The sequence below is a fragment of the Pomacea canaliculata genome, linkage group LG3 (genome assembly GCF_003073045.1).
Source record: "Pomacea canaliculata isolate SZHN2017 linkage group LG3, ASM307304v1, whole genome shotgun sequence".
Lineage (NCBI taxonomy): Eukaryota > Metazoa > Mollusca > Gastropoda > Architaenioglossa > Ampullariidae > Pomacea > Pomacea canaliculata.
Genome location: NC_037592.1, coordinates 27465922 through 27485365, shown reverse-complemented (window position 1 = coordinate 27485365; position 19444 = coordinate 27465922). Strand labels below are relative to the sequence as shown.

General features: G+C 42.5%; 1 protein-coding gene across 1 annotated transcript in view; it reads left to right on the top strand.

The window, feature by feature from the left end:
- Positions 1-18585, top strand: part of LOC112558508 (protocadherin gamma-B1-like) — a 132949-nt gene extending 114364 nt beyond the window's left edge. The window contains 1 exon segment of the mRNA XM_025228983.1: positions 12335-18585. Within this exon segment, the coding sequence (XP_025084768.1) occupies positions 12335-12762 (428 nt within the window). The 3' untranslated portion in view covers positions 12763-18585.
- The last annotated feature ends 859 nt before the right edge of the window (positions 18586-19444 follow it).

Below are 19444 nucleotides of genomic sequence, written 5' to 3'. Positions count from 1 at the left end.
TAGAATCGTCGGAGTCATCTGCCTTCCCCGCTTCGTGAATCGCCCCCTGAAGACTGGCTATTGCCTGGGGAGCCGTTATCAAGATGGTTCCAGAGGTGCGCATAGATCAGGGGAAAGTATCGGACTTCTGACTGCCCCACCCACCCTACTTCTTTCCTTTGCCTGCCTTCCTCATTTGCAATTCATGTTAGGAGTTCTTCTCCGCCTGTACCTTCTTCTCCTTTTTTTTTTCTCCTTTTCCTTTTGTTTCTCCAGCATTCTTTATAAAGTTTCATAGCAGTGTTTGATCTTCGTTCGGTTATTGACAAAGAATGGAAGAATAAAAAGAAAAAAAAAGACTTGCTTTTTAGCTTAGTAGACATTTTTTCTTGTGAGCATTTCTTTTAGTTCATAAAGGCATTTTTTAGTTTATGATGGCGGATATGTGTATATATATATTGTCATATCATTTCTAGCTCTCAGGAGCTGAGTGCAAGAAGACGGCTACTTCCTGATAGCTTTTTGTTTCATTTTATAGAAAGCATAAATTCAAAAGGCTATTCACCTGGAAGTTTCAGACTTATGTGAGGTAGATGAAAACCGAAAAAAACTAATTTATTGATATTCTCTAGTATTATGTTATTGACAGGCTATTAAAACCACTTAAACTTGTTGGTATGATGTACAAATGTACATCGGTTTCTCTTCACTTACATCATAAATTCCGGTTGGTAAATCTTAAATAGCACCGTCCATCTTCTCACTCACTAAACTTCCTTCCCTCTGTCTTTCTTCTCCTGTTGTCTCTCTGTCTCTCTTTTCTTAAAATATTGACTTATGCAAGGAGAATAAAGATGGCGTGTGGACGAATACTTCATCTTGCCTGTGTTACATGCGTCCTAACATATTAAATAGCTTTGGACCCCCCAGGCGCCAGCATTCCTCTCATAATGAGAAAACATTAAGTTGATGGAAAGGTTTTAGGTCGAAAATCGCAGAAAATGTATCGGTCCTGTAGAAACTGCCCCTGGAATAAATGCCGTTGTTAAAGTGTTCAAGGGATTTTTTTTAACTCCCATTCTAAGGCAAAGATATCTTTCGTCCCGAAAAGCAGTAAGCCACGCCCTTGTCGATGAGAGAGCGATTCGTCACTGCAACTGGAATGAATCTCCGGGTGGATTATACGAATCGCGCTCAAAAGACGACACACTAATTTACCTTCATAAAAAAAAACAGGTTTAGCTGTTTAGAAGGCTTTGTGCTCTTCTTTTCCAGAACTTCGTTACTTGCAATTATCTACGTGTCCCTTGCCTGAACTTTCTTTTTATTCTTTTTTTTTTCTTTCTTTCTTTCTTTCCCCCTTGATTACATCTCTTATTTTTTGTTGAAATTTACAGTGATATCAGGTCTCATGATGGACTGGCGATGAGGCCAAACTCCGTCTGTTCACATCCTCAAATATTACAACAGAAGAAAACAAGTATTTGTTGTAATTGTACACATAAGTAATTAATCATTTTTTTAAGCAACATTTATTTCAACGACCTAAATTATTGTGTCTCAGGAACCACTCTGTAGCCGCTAAAAATATATCCTTGTCTACCATTCTGTCTGCGTAGTCATGGCTGTAGGTCCGGAGACGTTTACGCATGCGCTGTGGCTGACATTGCATCCTCTTAATGCGTTCTGTCGCAGGACAGTCTAGTGATTTGTTCCCCTTGAGACAGTTGGAGAGTTTTATACTTATGGCAAAGCATCGCGACTTTTCTAAACTACGGGGCAGAAAATGTAATTGAAAATGGCGATGAAAACGACCTAACCTACTAACGATTTGGGCGATTGCGAGACCGAGAGGCCGTCTCTCGGCTTTTCATCGCATTTATCTCCTCCATAGTTGCTTTATCTCTCTTTCAATCTTTTTTTTTTTTTTCTTTAGGCTAATGTTTTCGTTCTATTCGCTTTGTTTTCCTCCATTTTTAACTGTTTCTGTCACTCGTGCTCTCAGTTTTGCAAAGAGTTCTCTGTTCTTCTGGATCTGACTGGCTGGCTGGATGGCTGGCTGCTTATCTGTCCTATGTTGATGGAGTGAGATGTTCACTTTTTGACCCATAGGTTCCACTAGTGCACTTCACTTCGCAAGCAGAAGCTTAAATTATTTGCGTACTCCTGTCAAGTCGGCTTAGAAAACTTCGCGTTGACGAAATGATGGCAAAATTAGATTTTGACATATAATTTAAAACATGATAAAGCTCTGGAAAAAATTTCATTCCGAATGAATGTGGTTCAGATTTTAACATGCGATGTCGCCTTTAAAGAAAATTGCTTTTCTGCTTTGTAATCCTAGCAGGATATGTAATACATTTGTGAAAGCCGTCCATTTTTATCATCTTTCGTTATTTTTTTTTTTCCATAGTTGTATCTTATTTTTTAGTTGTTTGTGTGTTTGTGTGTGCGCGTGTCTGTGTTACGACTAGTTAGTGAAGTGTTAACTCTCATTGTGCAAGAGGAAAATATATTACAATACTCCGCTTTTTCTTAGTAATTATATTCAGAACATATCTCCAACTTTGACCTCACGATTTTATTGGATGAGGACGGACTAGATTATCCCAACTCCAATAATAAACACCATTTTCACAATTTCAATTCATTTACTCGACCATGTCACTACGATACGAAGCGAATGCCAGACAGCTACGTGGATCAGCAAGATGTGAGCGCTGCTCACACGCGAGGCTCGCGAACGTCACAGGTGGTCACGTGAGTGATCCAATCCTCCAATCTACTTGTAAGGCTCTCCACGTCACTACCTCGCGCTCCGCGCTCCTCGTCACAGCAGTCGGCCCCTTGAAGTTGGTGACGTGCAGCTTTGTTGTCGTTTCCTAACGATTGGTTTGCATCGACGATGTGAACGACAAAAGGACGGCATTAATAACCTGGACAACGACCTGAGTAGGCTTTCTGGTCTGACACGCGAAGGCCATCGGATTGCAGCGCTGGTTTGTCTCCCTTGACAAAAAAGGGAAACAAACTGCAGTCTCTTGTGGCTTCAGGTAGGACAAGGGTTTCAAGGCACGGCGACATAACGCTTGCTTTGATGTTGCGTACAGGTAAAGGTCGGAAGGGATCAAAGTGACTAAAGCTTTGCTGGGAATCTCTCTAGAGTGATGTTTTTTGACTGAGAGAATGTGAGAGAGAGAGAGATGGGCAAAGAGAAAGAGAGTGTATGGGTTTGTTGTGTTTGTGTGTGTGTGCGCGCGCATGTGAATAGAGATGTACATACCTTTTCATGTCCACGCAATAAACTTCTTCCCGTTCTTCAATCTGTTTGTTTGAGTGTGCCATAGACACTTGTCACGCGTGATCGACGAACATCACAGTTCTCACAAAAGACCTTACCTGAGACAGGTGCAAACTTTCCACAAGACATGCTGAAAGACAAATATTCACCTGAAATTCATTGTGTGCGGGGAGCACGGCAGTCCTCTTGAAGCCTTTGAAGACTTGTTTGGCCAGATCCGTCTGGATTCACAGAAACCTCGAACGTGCACGCAGACAAAAAGACAAACTTTTCGTTTCACTCGTCTTATGATTATGATGGTCCCAGGGGGCTAGAAATCTGATTCTGCTTCTTCCCCGTTTCCATCACTGTCAAGAGTTGTTATGACAGTGGGGACAATTTCAATCATTGTATTCCCTTCCCTTCATCTCTTCTGCACATTAAAAGCAAAGTCAGCCGCGGTATAAAATATTTTAAAATCGCAGAACGATAAGGGGAGTAAAAAGGAGAGTGAGAAAAGTATTGCATTATTCATTTCTTCCTTTCTTTATTGTTCTGTTTGCCTAGGATAAAGTGCAGTGGTGTCCCCTTTCTGTAATACTCGTAATCATATCTTATTATTTTCAGATCACGTGGGTTTGCAAAAATATTTCCTAACTAATGAGTCTCTAACTTCTTACAACTACTGGTGCCAAGTACATGGAATTGTCTTGTCGACAAGCACAGGCATGAACTGTGCCAGTGTTTCATTCACTGTATTTAACGTGCTCAGTCAGCGAAGATAAAGCCTAGGCCCTCGTGACGATGACATCTCATGCTGTCGGTGTCACAAGCTTCATCCGGATAATTATGGCCCTGGAGCCAGCCATTCATCCTATGATCGCCCAGCTATCAGTGTTTCTTGACTGGTCAACCTTTAATTAAAAGGAACCAGCCCCGTACCCATTCCATGGGTAGTCGTCGTGAATACTCTTCTTTCTTTCCTACACCAACCTCCCCTTCCTCGTGTTTGTCGGGCGAGGGGAGAGTAGCATATATTTTTACAGTAGGGAGGGACACAGACAATGACTTGACCTTTGTTCAAGAGAGAGGTGATAGGGGTGGTTCGATGTCAAAACATGTCGCAAGCATAGGACAGAACAGTTTAAAGGGAACCTAACCGGGTAGTTAGAACACACTATTTAGTGAAGCAAGGATGTGAAGAAAGACGGCAAGAAATTGAAAAAATACTCGTTCTTCAAGACTTTAATGTCCTGAATAAAATGAATCTTGGCAATTCAGAAACACCCCTCTTCGCTTCAATGATTGCACCAAGAAATCATTTTTGTTCGTTACCGACCAGCCAAGCTTACGACAATTCTCGGCAACTTTGTTCAAGAGATGTTATTATGGTCGTATGGTCTGGTATTACAAAGCATACGAAAACTTGGACTTGTCACCATTGAAGAAGAACCCTATCAGTGTTTGCACTTTTTTCAAATAATCAATTGTTTCAAAGCACCATTCTTCTCTCCACAACATTTCTTTATTTTAAATCCCTCCCAAATGAAAGGCTTTTCTGGGTTAAGGTAACAAACAAGGTAAGGAAGGAGGGTGAGAAATTTTTTCACTAACACAACCGGTCCTGCTGTCTGTCTGCCTCCCTCATTCTCTTTCTCGCATGCGCGTGCATTTGATCAAAACATCATGCAGGGAAATTTGCACTTCCTTATCTCGAGCAGCAGCTTGATTCACGAGACTTTTACAAGGGCTTTTCTAGCAGGGGCCATCTTTTCAGGCTTAGTCTTTCGTCAGCACCCATCACATGGGGCTACCGAGCTAATCTTGCCGAGCGCACAATACACGAATGTAAATGAGCCGAACTTTGCTATACGTGGCTTCAAAGAGCGCTATATCTTGGCTGGAGTGTGTTTTAAAGAGATTTCCACGGGTGTCTGAGGAAACCTCGAGGACCCTAACCGAGCTGCTGACGAGGCCTCTGCTCGGCAGATCTCCAAGTCAGGTTAACTGGATTAGTTTGTTTTTTTTTTTAATCTCAGATGCAAAATTAAAAGAGGAACGCGATGGAGAAGGAAAAAAGGGGAAATTCGTTTATTCGCAAATTTAGAGTAAAATTGAATGAATCGATTGCTGGCTCCTTGCTTAGACTGTTGATTGCACAAGTAGCTTGCGTGGGATGGAGAAACAAAAGGAAGCAACGACATTCAATGCGGTCCACAATATAAAATAGTCTGCAGATAAGATCAAATGTTTTGAGAGAGGTTGTTCTCGATTTTTGTAAACAGGCATGTTCTAGACCAATTTCATCATTAGCCTGGTCCCCTACAGAATGAGTGGCGTTCGGAGGTCAAAGTGGGCCGAGGAATGTTTTGGGGGGTCACAGCGATGTGGGGGACGTTTTTCAAAGAAAAAAAAGACCGTTATTTCTCCGTGAAATTGTAGATTAGCGAAGCGTGCTCACACACATCATCGATGTCAAGTCATCCAGAAAGATTCCCACAATCTAACGAGCTTTGAACACTAATGGTCAGAGTCAAGATTTTTTTCCTCGTTTGTGCGTCGAATTCATCGTCATGGGCGCTCCTCTTGTCCTTCTGATCCCATCCCTTGGCCCCCTTTTTCTCCTTTAAAAGAGCCACCTTCATCCCTATTCCCTACAGCCATTCCGCTTTATAGGCATGATACGGCTTCTTGAGCCCATTAGTAAATGAAATGTTTCAAGTGTGATTTTTCTTTATAGGTGAAACTAACAGAAATGACAAAAGTTGAATTTTTCGGCTTGTAATTAATGTTGCATGGTCTTTAATTAATTTAATTATGCATGTTTTTCAGGTAGAAACATTTTATCCTTACGTAGTTTCAATAATAAGCATACACCTGAGAGTGAACAGGATTAAGGTCTCTTTCCCAAGGCGGTGGCTTCAGCACAGCTAGCCTTCTCACCACCTTGTCTGTCCTAGAAAGCGCGCAAAGATCGTGTTAAGTTCCAATATTTCACACCTCTGGCACAGCAAGGTGTTTGTTCTTTTGTTGGCCCGTCGCCAATTAAAGTGATTGATGTGTCAGAATTAGACACCGGGCTTGCAGGTACATGGGCGAATCGATCCCTGCCCTCGCCCATGTTGCTTTTGTCTCGCTTCCGGATAGAGCCAAGTGAGCATGGTGTTCGTTCGGGAATGAAACCAAGTGGCATTGTGCCGCGAATGGCGTGGATCAGGCACCATGAAGCGATGATAGATTATCGACGATTTACGGTAACCACCCTCTTACGAAGGCTGCTCGGTAGTGTTGGGAAGATGAAGGAAGAGGTGAAGTGTCGCCTTTGTTTTTGTCCGCGTGCAGCGTGGAAATATAGATCCTTCACGTGCGAGTGGATGATTTCGTGTAACCTTCTCATTTTTGATGACATTTCTTTTCAGAGATTCGAAACCTCTCTCACTCACTCACCTACTCACTCATTCCCGCACCAGTCACCCTTCAGGTAGAGAGGTTTTTTTGTGCAAGTCCATTAATCGTTGCATACCACTCCTCTAATAGATACTCCTGATTGAGTTGCTAAACCACCACGCAGCCATTTTACCCCTGGTAATGTCATGTGAACTAGCATGGAGCATGAACAGACTGACCTCCCAAGTCTTGAAATAAAGAATAAAGATAGATCATGTGAAAACAAATTTAATATTAAAACTGACAACTTATTAAATACAATGGCTGAACGTCTCTAATACTGAAACAACTTGTGAGTGGTAAGATGGCGGCTAATCTGTTTTAAACAGAGCCGGCAGGGTGTCTACCCATTAATTTCATAGAATGACAGAGCGAGATATGATAGCTAAATTACAATACTATGTATTTATATAATGTGTTTTGATCTTTCGTAAAATTTCTAGTGATCGTTAGTGCAATAATAATGGGTGTAGGTGTTCGTTTTACCTACTTTAGTCACTCCAGGTATGGGGCGACAACTCACACCAACTAAAGCAAGTAGACTTTCTCCCATTCATTTCTCTCGGATAAATAAGTGGTTAATCCAATGAAGATCATCTTTGTTGTCGATTAGGCATGTGCCACACTTTTTTCTGTGAGCTGTCTCCAGTAATCCAGAACCGACAAAGACAAGAATCACACCTACAGTAAACACTCTCACGCACTATTTGTCGCCTGCCCGCACGAGATAATTCTTGTTTCCATGGATTTCTTCTCGTGTGCTTCCTTCCTGTTCCCTGCAACAAATCTCTCGATCGTGTGACTGTCGTGCTTTGTATGTATTTACCGATACGAACGGTCACCAGCGAGCTCATTGTCCGCGGCCATATTGTCAATTTGTGCGCCACTCAGCGCCACCTCTCGGGATGGCTGCCCGGCGGAAAATTACTGGACGAGGCTGACCCAGTTCAACCACGCGCTTGTCGCCTTCTGAAATTAAGGAGAAAATCCTTGCATAATGGTGAAAATAAGGATGCATCAGGCTAATCTGAAAAAACTGATTGCAGTCCTGTGGCTATCCTCCGTGAGATGCTAGGGTCTGTGCCTCCTACAGCCAAACACGAGGACACATTAGGCTGCTTCTTCTCGGGGATGCATCGTGCGTGAGATTTACTGACATAACTGTCTTGTTTATCGACTTTCTGTTATCTTTCTCATTCACACACACACATTACGATTGCTGTTTTCTTTGGCCACCATTAAAGATGTCATTTACTTTCTCTGTGACCTTTCACAAATCTCTTAATAAAATATCCTTTAAGCTTCAACCTGTTGGACGAGGTCAAGGTTCATGTGGAGTTGCCAGTTGAATCCTTCGTCAGAAGAAGTCGTTCCACAAGAGTGTCAGGCTGTTTGTCCGAGCTTTTTTTTTTTATTAATGGGCGATTCACATATGGAAGTGAAAAACTGAGTTAAGCGTGTAGCTATGTTTTCGACCGTCTGCTGCTCGATATCCTACCTTATCTCTTTCCCTTTCTATCTCTTTTACTCACTCACACACACACACGTACGCACGCACACACGCACGCACTCACATATGGTACCCTGTCTGTTCTTCTTCTTATCAAAGTCCCATAATTTCTGTTTTCTTGCAGACCCAGCTATCGGAGGCTGCGCATGATTTAATGAAAACCGACAGGGTTGCGATTAATACTCCAAGATTCGTGTAAATATTGTCTTTGGCCTCTCTTCGGAGAGCAAATAATGGCCGAGCTGTCTGTGGGAACACCAGTTTTGGAAGCGACAATTATTTTAGTCATAGCAAGCACAGGCCCGACAAGCTCTGTGCAGGTCTTGGGTGACGCACAGAGATCCCATGGCAGACGAGGGCAGAATGAAGGAGCCGGGGAATCAATGTGCGGCTAGTCATGCGTGCACCTGTGTGTTTGTTTGAGAGAGAGAGACTGGGTGTGGGTTGTCTCTTCAACGCTTCTTTCAAGCTATACAAAGTGAAAAAGAATTATTACATTCCTCTTCATTTAAAGTTAATCTCTCTCTCCAGTCTGTGGTTTCCAGCCCGTACAATTAATGAGTTCCACTTCACTGACTTTGCCAAGCTTATGTGACAGTCATGCATTAGTTCGATTCCATGGTAACAAGTATCCTGCGAGTCAATAACCTCAAGACATGTTTATTTTTCATACCTCCGCCATCTTTTCGCAGCTGTCGTTGACGTGCTTGCGGAATCTGACGTCCTGGTGAATTATTGAAATAAACATTCAGCAGTTCGATCTCACGCGCTAGAGAGGCTGGCGCTGCGTGTTGATCGCCTTTCATTGTATTATCTCCCTCACCGACTTGACTGGTTGATGAAACGGAACCTCCTCGCCGGTATTTTATTTGTTTATTATTTATTTATTCCTTTATGTCTGTGTACTCCTGCAGATGTTTCTAACCGTTGGAAAATTCCTTAATCTTTTTAGTTTGATAACTCGTATCGTTCAGACTTGATCTGTTTTGAATGGCTTTCACGCATTGTACATCTGATTTTCACGAGGATTAAGGGGAATAACAGTATGCTGAGCCACAAACCAGTCATAACAGGTGTCACTGAAAGTTGTTAAGGCTGATGTATGCGGGATCCTCTAATATGTAGAAATCAAGCAAATGAGTTAGTCCTGTTTAAATGCAGGGAAAGGTCTAATGTAATGTTTTAATAAAAGTAATAGGTAATTCTTAAAACCATCTGAGTTTTAAAGTAAGATTTTAAAAAAACTGCATTTCGAGTAAACTAGAATATCTCCATGCGCGTGCAGACACACTGCCAGATGCAAGAAATGTAAACGGCGAGTTACCCAAGCAAGGCAACAGGAATCTTCATTGCCCCACAGTGAGCAGCCCAGAACTTTCTAGCCTTCTTCCTGTTTAGATTTCTCAGCCAATTTCCTGCACAGTGCCGCATTTTTTACCCCATCCCCCCAACTAGTTAGCGTTAAAATCTCCTCTCTGGAAAAGCAGAGGTAGTTTGTCTCGAGCATAAATTTGCAAATCAGCGGAAGCGGCCTCAATGTAATTTCTCTTTGGAGTGCATTCTTCTCATTGCATTGCAGTGCGGTCCTTCCAACGTGGAAAAGCACTACACATCCCCCTTTGATGCTTGTTCTCTGGCTTGCATCTCCTTTTCGTCGTAATAGTCTTCCTTTTCATCATCTTTTTTTTTCTTCTTCATCACCCTCTCCTCTAATTTTTCCTTTTCTTCGTGTTAATTCCTTTGCCTCGTACCTTCTTTTTGCAATTGAAAACCAAATTATGCGTGAATCCAGTATTCATTTTTAAACTAAATGGGAAGTTGAACATTTGCTGTTGTCAAAGCGCAACAAAATTCAGCTATTATTCAGATGTATGCGGTTGTTAACTGTAATTATTGTTCATACTTTTTTGTGACGAAGAAGTTATTCTGGGAATTCTGTGTGTTTTGTTTTATTTTATCAATTTTATTTTAATTCTTCCTCATTCTTGGTTTTTTTCAATCCTTTTTTTTTCTCTCTTCGCTTCTTTTGTGTTTATATTCCTCCCTACAGACTTCAGTACACAATGCATATACTATTTAAATGCTCTCCAATGGCATACTGCGAATGGTAGGAGTGATGGGCCCTTGCTTTCGCCTCATCGAGCGAGGGGGGGTAACGGTCGCTAATTCTGTCCGCCATGTTATACGGCCGATGCTCCGCCACGCGTAGCGGACCGCCATTATCTTTCCTTATAACCACTGCCTGCCATTCATAGCAAGCTCATAGGGATCTGGGGTATGAGGGGGGAGGGGGACTTTCTTTTTTTCTGGAGAGTGATGTGCGCGTGCGACGTCACACAAATGACACGCGGGGACAGGCTGGCCGGTGAACGCCAGCACGGTTTGAAAGGCGTCATTAGACGTTCACCTCGACAAACTCCCGGCGCTTTTACAATCACAGCGCAGCGAGGATATCGAAGATAATAACGGTCTGTTACAACATTCTCTCCTCTCCCACACACACACACAGAGTCCTGCCCCGCACTCTGTAGCTTGCTGGCTTTCATCAGCGGTCTGGGAGGAGGAGGTAGGGGGTAGGGTAGGGGAAGCGGCTGATGATGTTTTAGGAGATGATGGTCCCAACCGTGGCAGATGAGCGCGCATTAACGGAGGTGTCGTCACGGACTCCGTTTAACATGGAACTCAAATGGTGGGTCCGCCAAGGCCGTAGCCCTATTTCAGCGGTCTGCCACTTTGCACCCGCTCATCCCACTCTCGCTCGGTCTCCTGCGTGACGAGCAAACTCAACCGCCAGACTCCGGGAGACGTCGCAGTCAACATGACCTTCCCCGTTGAGATACTACTGGCAATGGCGCTGGTCATTGGGCGATACATCCCTTTCTAAAGACTCGGTAGCATACTTGGTTAGGGGATTGTTATGCGATATCCACATTTTTTAAGGCTTGAGGGGCAAAATTTTTTAGTAATTTTTGTTTCTACCACAGAGAGAGACGGTTTCCATCAGAAGCGTGTCATTCAGTGTCAGTGAGTTAGCTCTCGTCAAGAAGGGTAGACTGCGCTCGTCAGATCTGCACGCGCCCGGTAGCACGCGCCTTGACGTCATCCAGCCTCGTGCACGCTGTCACAAAGCTTACTGCCACACCCAGGAGAATGTTTTAGGGCTCGCCGACAACGCGCTGTGTAACATTTCCATTCTGCATCTGATAGATAAAAACAAGATTCGCGACCTTTGTTGACAGCCATGTTTTTGGTGCTGTGGCGTCAGCACGAGTTGATAAAGATTGATTCCAGTAAGCATCCTTTATGTGCTGCCAGTGTCTGGGCCAAGCCGAAAGCACGAAAACAGATGAGGAGGGAGAGACAGGTCTTGTGTGTGTGTGTGGGTGAGGATGGGAGAGTAAGAGCATCCATTAAGAAATTTGTGTGTGTGTATATACTGATGTTTGTGGAACGGAGAGGTGGCATCAGGTTTCGAATGACTTTGATTCCGCTTTATTCCTTGTGGATATACAAACCTCGCTACCATTCTTGAATACAGGTCGACATTAATGTTGAAGCTTAACACACTTTAGTTTTCAATTCAGCTGTGAGTTTTAGTCTCTTCGTTTTTTTTTCCCCCCTTGAAAATCTTGATGAATCATGCAATGCTTGGGAAATAGACTAAATCGTCATGAACACAGCACAAAATGAGCAGACAGGTAAACTAGCACTTTCTGAACCTTTTGATGCTGTTTCAAGGAAAGTTATTTTAACATTTCCTCCAAACACAGAGAACATCCATGTGCATTCATGATGCCAGAGTTTTAGCCTCTTTCTGTGTGAAGTGATATTTGTAACCCTGTATGAAAACACTTGGGTATAATATTTTCACTGAGCTCAGCCAAGTCTCTGGAAAAATACTTTTCATATTAAGCTAGGTTTTACCTGTTCGAATGGTCGTCATTCAAATCAGCTGTTCATATTTTATGACTGTTCTTATTTGGTGTTCGTGCGACATGTCTTCTTACCCATGTGGTTCATATCAAACATGTCTGCGTCTGCCCTGTTATTCGTCATTCAGTTGTGTGTGTGTGCTTGCTGCTACCAGTACCTGTACCTCAAGTTCTTTGTGCTTCCAGGTAACCAGAGCCTGTCCCTTGACCGTCATTCCGAACGTTCAACGTCGCCGCTGTCTCCAGTGCGCTCAGGGTTCGGATCCCCCGAGACCAAGATTATGCCGCTGAGCACGTTCAGAGAACCCGAGAACCGCCGGCTGTTCGCCAACGCCAAGCTGTCCCTCAACGAGCCTGCCCTGCACCCCTACTTCGGTGACAAGATTCATCCTTCTTCCTTCAAGCGAGGCACCAACCCTGGCCTTTTCTCCAATCCCAGCCTCCCTGTGAAACGCGGCGCCTTGGCCGGAACCAATCGCAGCCTTCCGCACAGCAAACCTCCGGGCAGCGCGGGACGTCAGGTGACCTTCTCAACCAATCGTACGATTCCGCGCTTTGAGCCGGGAAACGCTCACCACTTCCGCCTGCTTACGAAAACCTGCTTTCAGACGTAGGAAGCGGCTACTACAACTGTGGTCCTCATGGGGCCGAAGACGAGGATGGCAACACAACGACCTCTGGTAGTTACACACTGGATGCGGCCGACATAGATGACAGTCTGTCGTAAAAAAAAAAAAAAAAAAGAAGAAAATGACATTGAAGCCTTGTTGTGCTGTGGTGCCATGTGTTTTAAAAGACACCCCCTTCTGTTCCCCTTCTCTCGCCCTGTTTTGTGCAAACAAGAGGTCGATGTGGGCCCTGTTTTCATGGACTTTTTTGTGCTCCGTGAACAACAGTTCCACGAACCAGCAATGTGCTTGCTTGCAAACCGACTGGTTCATCGGAATATTTTGACACAAGGCTTATGTAACTGTTCCTTTCTGCTCCACGTCACGTCTGTCAATCAAGTTAGTTTCACAAACCTCGGTAATCACCTTTTTGTCGTTACAGCATAATTTTCACACATGTTTTTGTCTCCTTTTTCCGATGATTGCTGGAAAAAGTCTTTTAAAAATGTCATGTAAAAAGAATACTTGCGATAAGGAAGCGAAAAGAACATTGGAAACCTTTTTTTCTGGTAATCATTTGTTTCATTTTGTGTCAATCGAAAGTGCCAAAGTTTTGTTTTTCGATTTTCTTTTATTATTTGAGAAGTTGGTGAGTTTTTTATTTACGAACCCTGTATACACATTAACAAAAGAGAAATAAGTTTTTATTCTTTAGCTTGGAGCCACTCGTTCTTTAGAACAGAAAACAAATCGGTCAGGTCTAAAAATGTTTGTAAGAAAAATTGTATGTTGTCATGGTGCTAAATGCTGGGGATATATATCAAATCATGCCGCTCTGCTTTTATAATCAGTCTCTTAGCAGCTACTTTTTGAAGATACAAGCTTTAACACACTTCCGAAATATAAACTACTGGCTGTCAATGTAAGTTTATCGGATGATATGATTGTAAGCTAGACCAGAGTATTACAAAGCCAGCTATTTTCTTTGATGTAAATCAAGCTGATAGCCACAATGCAGAGAAACAAAAATCTCGAAATATCCGCATGGCTTAAAAGAATTCGTTTTCGAAATCTTCTTTCGGAACCCGAGACTAAACTGAGGTTCAAAGAAAGGATAGAAAGAAAAACAACAAGAATAAGAAGAAAGGAAAACGATGTACGGGTGATAAAGAAATAAATTTCAATGGAAGAACGCATGAAATAAGCAAAAAAGAATCAAAGAAAAAAAACGAGATTTAATTGTTGGCGCGAACAGCTACAGCTCCACTTCCCGACCGTTGGATTCATATTAACTGGTATGAGTTCGAATGTATTACTTTTCTCAGACGACTTAAGAGTCCATGAAAAGAAGGAACCGGAACATTGGCGAAAGGGTAGTTTGGCGCCGGCCGCCAGAGGAACACGCCATTACTGTGATCAACTACCTACACCGTGGCCAGCGAGCGCCGTGACCCTGCCTCCGCGCGCAATGGTTCGATACCGCACGCAGGACCAGCCCTCGCTCTAATGTTCCATTATGGAACCATGTCACGTAAGCAAGCCCAAAGTCCTTCTCGTGAGCATCATTTTCTTTCAGAGCCTCGGCGTCTGTTTTTGCATTGATCTTGGCCGGTGAATGGGATAAAAAGATGTAATACTTTCTTATTAAGCTTTTCACATAATTTTGCGCACTGCAAAGGAGGAGTTAATCTTCTATTCACTGCCGGCCGACGTCTCTCGGTGGTGATGTTATCTGAACACAAGAGAGGAAGGGAGAGAGAGAAAGAAAGAGACGTTTAGAGACTGTCTTCAGACCTGTCTTCGTCGTGACGACGAAGAAAAAGCGAAAAACCCGGATATGAAAAGGGGGCCCAATAGGCAATCACTCATTTAGTGTTATTTCTCCTGAAAGTAAATTCTTGCGCCTAACTTTGGAATCCTGTTTTTCCATTGCCAGTCGAACACGGTCGGTAAATAACTTCGGCTGACAAAGGTTATAACTAATTAATCATAATTACTGGACCGTGGAATCAGTCTGACATTTAGGTCTGTGTGACCTATTGACAGTCTCGACAAACTGTTCTTTGTCTCATTAGTTTTCAATGACCTGACATTTCTGTATGCTCTTTCTTTGCTGTATGCCTGTTGATGTAGTTCGCTGGGCCAGTCTGCGATGTGTTTTAACAGAGCAGTGATCCGTTAGTGCTACTGTTTGAACCGATCTGCCATTATCAGTCAATGTTTTAAGCAGTCGTTGTCGTCTGACTGCTCCCCAAATCTGTTCAATCAAGCATGTCAGATGTGTCTGGTGGTCTAACAAAAAATATATTCAGACTGCACGTTCTGCTAGCTGCCCATTAATCTCGTGTTTTACCTTCCCCTCCCTTACCTACCTTCATTAAACGCTGCATTACCCATGAGTGATTTATATATCCATATATTTTCCTCCAACATGACTTCCATGTCTACACCTTACCCTAATATTTTCATCAGGTGCATGGGTTTGGTAGTTCGTCAAGGAAATATACATTTTTAAATTGCGGATCCATTTTTGTCATGCTTCCGTCATTGCATAGTGCAGTTGGACAGTCTTCAAAGACGGTGATTCAAAGGCAATTGGGTGAGATTTTAAAATAAGAAGAAAAAAGACTTGTTTTTCCTTGAAGTTATTTTAATAATGTGCTAATCCTTTTTAAAGACTTGCTTTTGCATGAGAAAACATCATTCGTCTTTCGAGAATGAATGTAACGTCCGCGTTACACAAAGCTGTTGAACCGTTTCTCGAGCGTTTCCCCTCCCCCGACTTCCCACCTCCCCAATGACATGCCGGCTGTGGAGGTTGTTTGGTGCGACCATCCTTGTCCTGCGTTTAAACGGCCGTGTACCCGTGGTTACCTAGCTCTTCCGGAGACAAAGATGTCTTAGGTGTGTTATCATGGCAATCCCTATGATCGCGTTGGCCGCAATTATACTCGCCAATAGTAGGATCTTGTTGCACCCGCTGTTTTCGTGGGGATGGGGCTACTACCACCGTGTAGCTTATTTCCATCATTGCTGCAGATGGGAAGAGGAAGGAAGAGGACAAGGCACCGAAATAGTTTGTCACGAACGTGTGTCGGACAGAGAGAGGACTGAAAGAACGGTTTATTTTGACTGATTATAGTTTTATGGTTGATGTCCAGAGGGAAACGGTGAGGAGAGGCAAGAAAGAAGGAACGCAACTCAGGTCTATACCACACGCAAAGAGGAGATAATTCTCATGTTCAGCAGGTCTTGCGGCAGACGTTTAAGTCGTTTACTTGTAAGAATTGTCAATTCATGTCAAAGAGAGTCTAAAGTCAATTTTAGACAAAATTCAGAAACTTTAGCTAGGGACTAGTCGAGAATACTTTGGTGGAAAACAAATATTAGATTTTCTCCCTTTAGGGAACTGATAGCCGAATTCGTTTGAGAACTTGGGGAAGTCAGTTCAAAACTTTGAAACCTTAAAACAGTTAAACTGAAAGACTAAAACCAAAATGTCGGTGCCAGACAAAAGACTGCCGCGTGACATAAGAAGAACAGTTTATTTCCAGAAAGTGGTGCCTATTAGTGAAGCTTTAACTGAAACTTAACTGTCATGCGTCCAGACACACCAGAGACTTTTTTCATTGTATGTTGTGAAAATGGCATTTACAACAAGTTTAGTTCATGGAGAGTTATTGCTCTGTATGTTGTTGTCATGTTAAAATGAGTCCCCGTGCTTAATGAAATATAAATATATATTAATATCTTTGATGACATCAGTAGATGACTAAGCCATGAATATCGGGTGGTCGTCACCCTCTCTTACTAACATTTTTCTATATTTGAAACCTACCCAGTCATTATAACGAAAGTATGGATTTCACCGGGAGTGTCATGCTAAAGCTACTGTTGATATCATGCTGTTAATCAACAAGAGAATTAATTTGTTTTACAGTGCCAATACACGGGTATAGGTTTTGAAAATGGTATTACAAGATGATTACATTAAATGCTGGTTGGGGGTGGTAATAGCTTTGAAACATTAATTATGTAATTGCGAGGAGTTGACGTGTATCTCGTTTACAGGTAAGTGGTTTCTTTATTCTAGTCACTTCCACCCAGGTGTTGAGCTCCTCATATGGATTCAGGGCGGTGTGGCTGGTTGACCAACTTAAACTATCGGCTGTAGGTAGTCTCTGGAACTCGTTCAGTATTTTGTTACACATTTTATGTTATTTAAAGAGGGCCAAATTTGATGTTATAATCGATGAAAATGCTGTCATTCAAACAGAAGAGAAAGAGAAATTTCCTCGCTAACCATTGTTTTTGCCGGTCTTGTGGTTTTTTTTTTTAAATGACCGAGTCTACAAAATGTGCCAAGTTTTTTCAGTAAATGTGGCTGCTGTAAAGGTGATAGATATGTCAAGTTGCCCGGCATATTTGCCCTCGTATCTGGAGACTGTGTTAACTTTCCCATCGATCCTTGCAGCGGCTCGATGGTTGCTGGCTATTGTCTTGATGGTTATTATTTTGACTGCTTTGATTCCCAAAGTGAAATATATCAAAGAGTAAAATGTTGTAGTGTTTCTTTTTTCTTTTAATTGTCTTCAGCAAGCATAACTATCCACACTATACACATAATTCACATTGCTCTGTTCTGATAGCCTTATTGTATAATATGAATTGTTATTCTGATGTTCTATGTGCAAGCAAAGCAATGCTCATATATCACAAGATGGAATATGTTGGTGTATCCGAAATCATGAATGTTTGTTCTTATCGTTTCGATCGTGTCGGGAGATGTCCCTTTATCCACTGCAACCATTCTTCACAGTCGATATTATGTCTGGCTATAGTTGTTGTCTGAATGCAGCCATGGTCAAGATTTCCCTTTTGAGCTTTGTTGCAGAACTTTTGTAATACAGTATACATGCAATTTTTGTGAGGGTTGTCTTCGCCATACTTCTCTCGCTGTGGTCGATGCTTAACGTGCATGTTGTCTCCCTTTTCTTCATCGGTGAGAATGCAGACGATGGCGGCTAGTTCAAGTAAGCAGCGATGATCAACAGGACGATGTATGACTGAGTCTGTAAAATACCAAAAAAATATCGTCTTTGGAAATATTATACTTTGTAGTGACTGTCTGATGCCAGAATGTTTAAGAAGAGTACATGTTTTTTTTTTTTCATCTGTGTATATGAGGTACCCGTTTACAACAATCTCAGAGGACAAGTTATTGATTAAAAGACATTTGAATGTGTAAGAATGTGCAAGAATGTATATTTACTAATCTCTATATGTGTGTGCATGCTTGTGAGTGTGCAGGGGCGGCCTTAGGCATGTGCAAACTATTCACCTGCACAGGGCCGCCAAATCCCAGCGTCGACCACGCCAATATATGTTGAATATAAAACAGAAAGAGAAAATAATGACACAGCTGACGGCAATGTGGTCGAAAAATATTGTTTTTTGTGAATTAATGCACTGTATTTACTATGTGTACCATTCTGAAGTAATGAGAATATCACGGGCCGCCACTTGTTTTTCTTGACAATGGCGGGCCAAGAGGGCCACCACTTCTGTCTCTGCCCAGGGCCGCCACCAGGCCAGACCCGCCCCTGCTGTATGTGTGTTAGTGAGTCAGTCCCTGTGTGCAGTGACTTTATTGCATTGTATCGTTGGTCACAGTCTCGCGAGAGAAACCCTGTGGACGAGATTGTGAAGGAAAGTCCGAACAGTGTGTTCAGTTTGCCTTGGACTTGTTTAATAACTGGAATGTATTTCTCCACTATCTGTATTGCATTCCCGTCTGTGGACAGAAGTAAACATTTTCTTGTGAAGTCAGTTTTATTCGTCGTTTATTTGTTAAATGCATGTTAATGAGTGTGGAAGATGGTCTGATAGCTGGTTAGTAGACAGGTTGCATCTTGATGTGTTTGTCAGATGCGTGTGCTATTTATAAATCGTAACAAACGTACATTTGATGATCAGGAAAGAAAAGAAAGATAACTTAATGATATGAATTCTAGAACAAAAAGCATATTCAAGATTGCTCGCGATTTTCTTTACTCAGCCATGGTGCCTACATACTCAAACGAGTGCGTTAGCGATCATGCTAGTCACGTGACTCTTGGTGTCATAGCAACTAGCCATTCTCCGGCGTCTACTACTAGGGAGAAGCTGTCGTTATTATAAACATAAACAGTATCATCAATCCGTTTATAGAATTTATTCCCTTGAAAATGACACAGTGACTCTCTTTCCTTGTTCCTCCTCCTCTATCTATCCTCTCTCTCTCCTTTCTCTGGCTCCGAACTACACATTAAATAACATTTCTCCGAACTAGACAATAATTTTGCCTGACATAACGTACAGTATCTCCCGAAACTGGACGAATCATTTGGTCCTACATAAATAACATCTCTTTAAACGAGGGGAAAACAACTTGGATTTACGGTCACCATGAGAACCACACCCACGTCGAGCCACGGTCCCGTTGTTGCCATTGGCATTCATGGTTGGAGTTTGATAAAAGCCGTTGTGGAGCAGACGGTCGAAGCATACGTTTGGAGATTCCTGTATCTTGTCGGCATCTACGGGTGACGCTCCGGTTTCACGTGCATGCATGAATAAAGAAGATAATAGAGACCTCTCCTGTCTAAACATGGCGCGGTAGGTCGGAGAGAATAGAATGGTTATTTTG